The sequence below is a fragment of the Pongo abelii genome, chromosome 20 (genome assembly GCF_028885655.2).
Source record: "Pongo abelii isolate AG06213 chromosome 20, NHGRI_mPonAbe1-v2.0_pri, whole genome shotgun sequence".
NCBI classification, from domain to species: Eukaryota; Metazoa; Chordata; class Mammalia; order Primates; family Hominidae; genus Pongo; species Pongo abelii.
In genome coordinates, this window is record NC_072005.2 from 50,949,639 (window position 1) to 50,959,705 (window position 10,067).

The following is a 10,067-nucleotide window of genomic DNA, read 5'->3' on the forward strand; positions in this document are numbered from 1 at the left end:
CTCATGATGCAGCCATGGGGGTTGGGTCACCTGTGTCTGAGGACTTGGTGCTGTCTGGATTTTGCCAACCTAGGGCTGGGGTCAGGTGAGCCCACCACCACTCCCGAGCCTCCGGGAACTGAAACCCTGTCTGCTCCCAGGGTCTGAGGAGGGAGGCTGCCGAGGAGATCCAACCCCAGGTTACCCACAAAAGCCACCTCAGCCACCCCTTGCCAGCCAAAGCAAACGCCCGGCCCGGCACTGGGGCTTCCTTCTTGGGACCAGGAGGTCAGCCTCCCCTGACCCGCAGAATCCTCTGATCCCACCCACTCCAGGAGCCAGGAATGAATCCCAGCCCCTCCCAGTTCTTGCTGTGTGGCTTTGCCATTCATCTTGCTGCTGAACCACGGGTTTCTCCTCTGAAACATCTGGGATTTATAACAGGGCTGTTAGGAAAGTGACGGCGTCTGAGTGCTCACTGTGACCTGTCCATTGCTAGCCCTAACATAGGACCACTGTGTGCCAGGGCTGTCCTCCGTGCTCAATACACACGTTAGCTTGTCACCAAACATATCCGTGCCGCTGCTTTCCCAGTCTGATGAGCAAAGGAACTCGATGCTCAGAGAGGACAAGTCATTTGCCCAAGGTCACACAGCTGGCAACTGGCAGAGCCAGGATTCATGCCCTGGCAATTTGACTCCAGAATCCTAACCTTAACCTAGAAGCACGGCTTCAAGCCCCTGGAAACCACAATGCCTGTGGCAGCCAGTGGGAGGTGCTGGAATCTCATTTCACATGTGGGGAGGGCGGGGGCTCCCCTGTGCTCAAGGTCACAACCAAAGAAGAAGCTACAATTAAAACCCAGGTCCCATTCGCAAAGCCTCGACTTTTAGCAGATGCATCACACTGTTCCCACCCCTCCCATCCCACTTCTGTCCAGCCGCCTAGCCCCACTTTATTTTTATTTATTTATTTATTTATTTTTTTGAGACAGTCTCCCTCTTGCTGAGGCTGGAGTGCAGTGGTGAGATCTCGGCTCACTGTAACCTCCACCTCCCGGGTTCAAGCGATTCTCCTGCCTCAGCCTCCCAAGTAGCTAGCATTACAGGCGCCCGCCACCACGCCTGGCTAATTTTTGTATTTTTAGTAGAGATGGGGTTTCACCATGTTGGCCAGGCCGGTCTCAAACTCCTGACCTTAAGCGATTCGCCCACTGTGGCCTCCCAAAGTGCTGGGATTACAGGCGTGAGCTACCGCGCCCAGCCCCTCCCATCCCACTTCTGTCCAGACCCCTAGCCCTACTTTCTTTCTGGGATCCAGGAGTCCAGATCTCCAGCCCCCTCTCCAGATTACATTCATCCAGGCACAGGAAAGGACAGGGTCAGGGAAGGAGGACTCTGGGCGGCAGCCTCCACATTCCCCTTCCACGCTTGGCCCCCAGAATGGAGGAGGGTGTCTGGATTACTGGGCGAGGTGTCCTCCCTTCCTGGGGACTGTGGGGGGTGGTCAAAAGGCCTCTATGCCCCACCTCCTTCCTCTCTCTGCCCTGCTGTGCCTGGGGCAGGGGGAGAACAGCCCACCTCGTGACTGGGGGCTGGCCCAGCCCGCCCTATCCCTGGGGGAGGGGGCGGGACTGGGGGAGCCCTATAATTGGACGAGTCTGGGATCCTTGAGTCCTACTCAGCCCCAGCGGAGGTGAAGGACGTCCTTCCCCAGGAGCCGGTGAGAAGCGCAGTCGGGGGCACGGGGATGAGCTCAGGGGCCTCTAGAAAGATGTAGCTGGGACCCTGGGAAGCCCTGGCCTCCAGGTAGTCTCAGGAGAGCTACTCGGGGTCGGGCTTGGGGAGAGGAGGAGCGGGGGTGAGGCAAGCAGCAGGGGACTGGACCTGGGAAGGGCTGGGCAGCAGACGACCCGACCCGCTAGAAGGTGGGGTGGGGAGAGCAGCTGGACTGGGATCTAAGCCATAGCAGGACCCCACGAGTTGTCACTGTCATTTATCGAGCACCTACTGGGTGTCCCCAGTGTCCTCAGATCTCCATAAATGGGGAGCCAGGGGCAGCGACACGGTAGCTAGCCGTCGATTGGAGAACTTTAAAATGAGGGCTGAATTAGCTCATAAATGGAAAACGGCGCTTAAATGTGAGGTTGGAGCTTAGAATGTGAAGGGAGAATGAGGAATGCGAGACTGGGACTGAGATGGAACCGGCGGTGGGGAGGGGGTGGGGGGATGGAATTTGAACCCCGGGAGAGGAAGATGGAATTTTCTATGGAGGCCGACCTGGGGATGGGGGGATAAGAGAAGACCAGGAGGGAGTTAAATAGGGAATGGGTTGGGGGCGGCTTCGTAAATGTTTGTGCTGGGATTAGGCTGTTGCAGATAATGGAACAAGGCTTGGAAGGCTAACCTGGGGTGAGGCCGGGTTGGGGCCGGGCTGGGGGTGGGAGGAGTCCTCACTGGCGGTTGATTGACAGTTTCTCCCTCCCCAGACTGGCCAATCACAGGCAGGAAGATGAAGGTTCTGTGGGCTGCGTTGCTGGTCACATTCCTGGCAGGTACGGGGGCGGGGCTTGCTCGGTTCCCCCGCTCCTCCCCCTCTCATCCTCACCTCAGCCTCCTGGCCCCATTCAGGCAGACCCTGGGCCCCCTCTTCTTCTGCTGGTCTGTCTTCCCCTTGAGAGGAGGGCCCAGGTCTGAGGCTTCTGTGCTGCTTCCTGGCTCTGAACAGCGATTTGACGCTGTCTGGGCCTCGGTTTCCCCCATCCTTGAGATGGGAGTTAGAAGTTGTTTTGTTGTTGTTATTGTTGTTTGTTGTTGTTTTGGTTTTTTGAGATGAAGTCTCGCTCTGTCGCCCAGGTTGGAGTGCAGTGGCGGGATCTCGGCTCACTGCAAGCTCCGCCTCCCAGGTTCACGCCATTCTCCTGCCTCAGCCTCCCAAGTAGCTGGGACTACAGGCACATGCCACCACACCCGACTAACTTTTTTGTATTTTTAGTAGAGACGGGGTTTCACCATGTTGGCCAGGCTGGTCTGGAACTCCTGACCTCAGGTGATCTGCCCGCTTCGATCTCCCAAAGTGCTGGGATTACAGGCGTGAGCCACCGCGCCCGGCTGGGAGTTAGAACTTTCTAATGCATTGCAGGCAGGTAGTGAATACCAGACACGGGGCAGCTGTGATCTTTATTCTCCATCACCCCACACAGCCCTGCCTGGGGCACACAAGGACACTCAATACATGCTTTTCCTCTGGGCGCGGTGGCTCACCCCTGTAATCCCAGCACTTTGGGAGGCCAAGGTGGGAGGATCACTTGAGCCCAGGAGTTCAACACCAGCCTGGGTAACATAGTGAGACCCTGTCTCTACTAAAAATACAAAAATTAGCCAGGCATGGTGCCACACACCTGTGGTCCCAGCTACTCAGGAGGCTGAGGCAGGAGGATCGCTTGAGCCCAGAAGGTCAAGGTTGCAGTGAACTATGTTCAGGCCGCTGCACTCCAGCCTGGGTGACAGAGCAAGACCCTGTCTATAAATAAATAATGCTTTTCAAGTGATTAAACCGACTCCCCCTCACCCTGCCAGCCATGGCTCCAAAGAAGCATTTGTGGAGCACCTTCTGTGTGCCCCTAGGTACTAGGTGCCTGGACGGGGTCAGAAGGGCCCTGACCCACTTTGAACTTGTTCCACACAGGATGCCAGGCCAACGTGGAGCAAGTGGTGGAGCCAGAGCCGGAGCCCGAGCTGCGCCAGCAGGCCGAGTGGCAGAGCGGCCAGCGCTGGGAGCTGGCGCTGGGTCGCTTTTGGGATTACCTTCGCTGGGTGCAGACACTGTCTGAGCAGGTGCAGGAGGAGCTGCTCAACTCCCAGGTCACCCAGGAACTGACGTGAGTGTCCCCATCCTGGCCCTTGACCCTCCTGGTGGGCGGCTATACCTCCCCAGGTCCAGGTTTCATTCTGCCCCTGTCACTAAGTCTTGGGGGGCCTGGGTCTCTGCTGGTTCTAGCTTCCTCTTCCCATTTCTGACTCCTGGCTTTAGCTCTCTGGAATTCTCTCTCTCAGCTCTGTCTCTCCCTCTTCCCTTCTGACTCAGTCTCTCACACTCGTCCTGGCTCTGTCTCTGTCCTTCCCTAGCTCCTTTATATAGAGACAGAGATGGGGTCTCACTGTGTTGCCCAGGCTGGTCTTGAACTTCTGGGCTCAAGCGATCCTCCCGCCTCGGCCTCCCAAAGTGCCGGGATTAGAGGCATGAGCCACCTTGCCCGGCCTCCTAGTTCCTTCTTCGTCTCTGCCTCTGCTCTCTGCATCTGTCTCTGTCTCTTTCTCTCGGCCTCTGCCCCGTTCCTTCTCTCCCTCTTGGGTCTCTCCGGCTCATCCCCATCTCACCCGCCCCCATTCCAGCCCTTCTCCCCGCCTCCCCCTGTGCGACACCCTCCCGCCCTCTCGGCCGCAGGGCGCTGATGGACGAGACCATGAAGGAGTTGAAGGCCTACAAATCGGAACTGGAGGAACAACTGACCCCGGTGGCGGAGGAGACGCGGGCACGGCTGTCCAAGGAGCTGCAGGCGGCGCAGGCCCGGCTGGGCGCGGACATGGAGGACGTGCGCGGCCGCCTGGTGCAGTACCGCGGCGAGGTGCAGGCCATGCTCGGCCAGAGCACCGAGGAGCTGCGGGCGCGCCTCGCCTCCCACCTGCGCAAGCTGCGCAAGCGGCTCCTCCGCGATGCCGATGACCTGCAGAAGCGTCTGGCAGTGTACCAGGCCGGGGCCCGCGAGGGCGCCGAGCGCGGCGTCAGCGCCATCCGCGAGCGCCTGGGGCCCCTGGTGGAACAGGGCCGCGTGCGGGCCGCCACTGTGGGCTCCGTGGCCGGCAAGCCGCTGCAGGAGCGGGCCCAGGCCTGGGGCGAGCGGCTGCGCGCGCGGATGGAGGAGATGGGCAGCCGGACCCGCGACCGCCTGGACGAGGTGAAGGAGCAGGTGGCGGAGGTGCGCGCCAAGCTGGAGGAGCAGGCCCAGCAGATACGCCTGCAGGCCGAGGCCTTCCAGGCCCGCCTCAAGAGCTGGTTTGAGCCCCTGGTGGAAGACATGCAGCGCCAGTGGGCCGGGCTGGTGGAGAAGGTGCAGGCTGCCGTGGGCACCAGCGCCGCCCCTGTGCCCAGCGACAATCACTGAACGCCCAAGCCTGCAGCCATGCGACCCCACTCCACCCCGTGCCTCCTGCCTCCGCTCAGCCTGCAGCGGGAGACCCTGTCCCCGCCCCAGCCGTCCCCCTGGGGTGGGCCCTAGTTTAATAAAGATTCACCAAGTTTCACCGCATCTGCTGGCCTCCCCGTGTGATTTCCTCTAAGCCCCAGCCTCAGTTTCTCTTTCTGCCCACAGACTGGCCCCCTCCTCTCCGTCTGTGTCTGTGTGTATCTTTCTCTCTGCCCTTTTTTTTTTTTTTTTTTAGACGGAGTCTGGCTCTGTCACCCAGGCTAGAGTGCAGTGGCGCGATCTTGGCTCACTGCAACCTCTGCCTCTTGGGCTCAAGCGATTCTGCTGCCTCAGTAGCTGGGATTACAGGTTCACGCCACCACACCCGGCTAATTTTTGTATTTTTAGTAGAGACGAGCTTTCACCATGTTGGCCAGGCAGGTCTCAAACTCCTGACCAAGTGATCCACCCGCCGGTCTCCCAAAGTGCTGAGATTACAGGCCTTAGCCACTATGCCCGGCCTCTGCCCCTCTTTCTTTTTTGGGGGGCGGGGAAAGGTCTCACCCTGTCACCCACCATCACAGCTCACTGCAGCCGCCACCTCCTGGACTCAAGTGATAAGTGATCCTCTCGCCTCAGCCTTTCCAGTAGCTGAGACTACAGGCGCATACCACTAGGATTAATTTGGTGGGGGGGGGGGGGGGGGCGAGGGGGGTGGAGATGGGGTCTGGCTTTCTTGGCCAGGCTGATGTGGAACTCCTGGGCTCAAGCGATATTCCCACCTTGGCCTCCTGAGTAGCTGAGACTACTGGCTAGCACCACCACACCCGGCTTTTTATTATTATTATTATTTGTAGAGACAAGGTCTCAATATGTTGCCCAGGCTAGTCTCAAACTCCTGGGCTCAAGCGATCCTCCCCCATCGGCCTCCCAAAGTGCTGGGATTCCAAGCATGGGGCTCCGTGCCCGGCCTGCCCAACTTATAATACCTGTTCCTCAGAGTTGCAACTCCAAATAACCTGAGATCGGTGCCTGTATTCTAAGCTTTTTTTTTTTTTTTTCTGCTGTCATTATTCTCCCCCTTCTCTCCTCCAGTCTTATCTGATATCTGCCTCCTTCCCCCCCACCCCCCCACCCCCCCACCCCATCCCACTCCTCTGTCTCTCCCTGTTCTCCTCAGGAGACTCTGGCTTCCTGTTTCCCTCCACCTCTATCTTTTATCTCTCCCTCCTACGGTTTCTTTCTCCCCGGCCTGCTTGTTTCTCCCCCCACCCCCTTCATCTGGATTTCTTCCTCTGCCATTCGGTTTGGTTTGAGCTCTCTGCTTCTCCGGTTCCCTCTGAGCTAGCTGTCCCTTCACCCACTGTGAACTGGGTTTCCCTGCCCAACCCTCATTCTCTTTCTTTCTTTCTTTCTTTCTTTCTTTTTTCTTTTTTTTTTTTCTTTTTTTTTTTTGAGACAGAGTCTTGCTCTGTTGCCCAGCCTGGAGTGCAGTGGTGCAATCTTGGTTCACTGCAACCTCCACTTCCCAGATTCAAGTGATTCTCCTGCCTCAGCCTCCAGAGGAGCTGGGATTACAGGCGTGTCCCACCACACCCGACTAATTTTTGTATTTTTGGTAGAGACAAGGCTTCAGCATGTTGCCCAGGCAGGTCTCGAACTCTTGACCTCAAGTAATCTGCCTGCCTCACCCTCCCAAAGTGCTGGGATTACAGGCATGAGCCACCTCACCCGGACCATCCCTCATTCTCCATCCTTTCCTCCAGTTGTGATGTCTACCCCTCATGTTTCCCAACAAGCCTACTGGGTGCTGAATCCAGGCTGGGAAGAGAAGGGAGAGGCTCTTCTGTCGGAGTCTGCACCAGGCCCATGCTGAGATGAGAGCTGGCGCTCAGAGAAGGGAAGCTTGGATGGAAGCCTAGGAGCTGCCGGCACTCTCCTCCCCTCCCACCCCCTCAGTTCTCAGAGACGGGGAGGAGGGTTCCCACCAACCGGGGACAGGCTGGGACTTGAGCTTGTATCTCCTGGGCCAGCTGCAACATCTGCTTGTCCCTCTGCCCATCTTGGCTCCTGCGCTACCTGAACTTGGTGTCTTCCCTGGCACTGCTCTGATCACCCACGTGAAGGCCGCACCCCTCCCCTGGAGATGACTCACCAGGGCTGAGTGAGGAGGGGAAGGGTCAGTGTGCTCACAGGCAGGGGGCCTGGTCCGCTGGGCCTACTGCTGATTCACCGTTATGTCCAGGGGCTGGAGCAGCACCCTCTCAGAGCCTCAGTTTCCCAGATGTCAATGACAGAATCAGCATCAGCCACATCTCCCACCTGAAGAGTCGAACTTGAGTTCTCATCTTTAAGAATTTTTTTTTTTGAGACAGTGCCTTGCTCAGTCGACCATGCTGGAGTGCAGTAGCATGATCATCAATCACTGCAGCCTCCAACTCAAGCAACCCTCCTGCCTCAGCCTCCTGAGTAGCTGGAATTACAGGCGCACGCCACCACACCGGGCTAATTTTTGTATTTTTAGTAGAAACGAGGTTTCACCATGTTGGTCAGGTTGGTCTCGAGCTCCTGACCTCAGGTGATCCACCCACCTCGGCCTCCCAAAGCACTGGGATTACAGGAGTGAGCCACCATGCCCAGCCATATTTTAAACTTTTTTGTAGAGATGGGGTCTTACTATGTTGCCCAGGCTGGTCTCAAACTCCTGGGCTCAAGCAGATCCTCCTGCCTCAGCTTCCCAAAGTGGTTGGATTACAGGTGTGAGCCACCACGCCCCGCCAACCTATGAAGATGTCTAAGCAGACAGGGCGCCCTATCTCACCACATCCCCAGTCAGATCCAGAGGTGGGACAAGGTTGGGAAGGAGGTTCCAGAACAAAGGCTGGCAGGGAGTCGTATGGGACAGGAGCTGACCCAGCAACCATCCACAGAGACATCCTGGAGCCTGGGAAGAAGAAGGACAAAGAGCCCCCTTTTTTTTTTTTTTAATGTTTTTGAGACAGAGTCTTACTCTGTCACCCAAGCTGGAGTGCAGTGGCACAATCTTGGCTCACTGCAACCTCCACCTCATGGGTTCAAGCGACTCTCCTGCCTCAGCCTCCTGAGTAGCTGGGACCACAGGTGCACACCACCATGCCTGGATAATTTTTGAATTTTTGGTAGAGACGGAGTTTCACCATATTGGCCAGGCAGGTCTCGAACTCCTGACCTCAAGTGCTCCGCCCACCTTGGCCCCCAAAGTTCTGGGAATACAGGCGTGAGCCACTGCGACCAGCCAGTAGCCCCCTCTTTGCCCCTCGCTGAGCCCTACTGGATGTTCTTGTTATGCGACAGTTTCCCCATCTATTAAACAGAAACCCCTATAGCAGAGGGGAGGATGAGGTTGGAAAAGTAGGAGCATTGTTATTCTATTCTTGTGGGGTCCAGAAAGCAGACATCTGGGTGGATTTTGGGGGGTGCTGGGCTTAGTTGGGGAAGTAGGGGGGCCCCTGGGGCTGACAGGGACTGGAAGCTCTGAGCTGGCCAGAGGGTTGTCGCAATCCTGCCAGGGTCTTGTCTATGCTGTCCTTTTCACAACCATCCCCCTACTGCCAGACTGACACGTGGTTGTGGGGGCACAAGGCCAGCCAACCTAGAGTCTGAGGCTAGGCGGAGGACACCCTCCCCACCAGCTGCCAGGGTCACTGGCGGTCAAAGGCAGCTGGTGGGGAAAGAATTGGACTCCAGCCCTGGGGGACGGATGTGGTGATGGTGGGAAGCAGGCTTGGTGCCAGGAGGGGCGTCGGAGGGTGAATAAGAGCAGATAGTGTTGGGAGGAGGTAGCCAGCCAAAGGGGGTGAGGTCCGGTGGAAGGGAAGAAGGGGCATACACTCAGAGCTTTGCAGCTGAGGGTTTTAATTTTTTGAGATGGGGTCTCACTCTGTCCCACCAGGCTGGAGTGCAGTGGCGCAATCACAGCTCACTGCAGCCTCGAACTCCTGGGCTCAAGCAATCTTCCTACCTCAGCCTCTTGAGTAGCTGGGACTACAGGCGTGTGCCACCACGCTCGGCTAATTTTTGAATTTTTTTGTAGAGATGAGTCTCCCTATGTTGCCCAGGCTGGTCTCGAACTCCCGGGCTCAAGCGATCCTCCCTCTTCAGCTTCCCAAAGCGCTGGGATTACAGGCATGAGCCACCATGCCTGGCTAATGCAGGTGAGGTTTTTGCAGTGTCGTCCAGCTAAGGCGACCCGTTCTCCTCTCAAAAAAGGGAGACTGAGAACAATCAAGTTAAGAGCCCAGATAATATCACGGTGATCTGGGGTGTTTCAAGGGCTGGTCTGAAAGAAATTGGAGGTGGCACGCAGGGTAGGAGCGCGGGGCCAACTAGGAGACCCAGCAACATAAAGGAAAAGTTGTTGGGGCTGAGGAGGCTTGCTAAGAGGGGAAGTGAGGGAAAGAGGTGATCTAGGGACACGGTGTGAATGAGGGGATGAGATCACAGGGTTACTACTGGGAGACCCCTGAGGGAAGATGGCTACAGGGACAGGACGAGGCTGTCTTCTTAAGGGAAGAGACCACCCCTCATATTGTCTTATGCCCAATTTCTGCCTCCAAAGAAAGAAAAAGTAAAAACTAAAAGGCAGAAATGAAATCCACAAGCAGACAGCCCGTGCCACACCCTGGGCCTGCCTGGTGGTTAAAGATCGACCCCTGACCTAATCGGTTATGTTATCTATAGATTACAGACATTGTATAGAAAGAAAAGCACTGTGAAAATCCCTATTCTGTTTTGTTCCGATCTAATTACCAGTGCATGCAGCCCCCAGTCACGCATCCCCTGCTTGCTCAATCGATCACCACCCTCTCACGCGCACCCACTTAGAGTTGTGAGCCCTTAAAAGGGACAGGAATTGCTCACTCGG

The 10,067-nt window shown here is 57.0% G+C and overlaps 1 protein-coding gene across 1 annotated transcript; it reads left to right on the forward strand.

Moving 5' to 3' along the window:
• Window positions 1-1,728: 1,728 nt before the first annotated feature.
• Window positions 1,729-5,287, forward strand: APOE (apolipoprotein E). The gene is given in 5 exon segments (XM_054540682.1): window positions 1,729-1,752; window positions 1,754-1,787; window positions 2,468-2,533; window positions 3,667-3,859; window positions 4,426-5,287. Coding segments are annotated over 5 exon segments (1,035 nt in total). The 3' UTR covers window positions 5,144-5,287.
• Window positions 5,288-10,067: the final 4,780 nt, after the last annotated feature.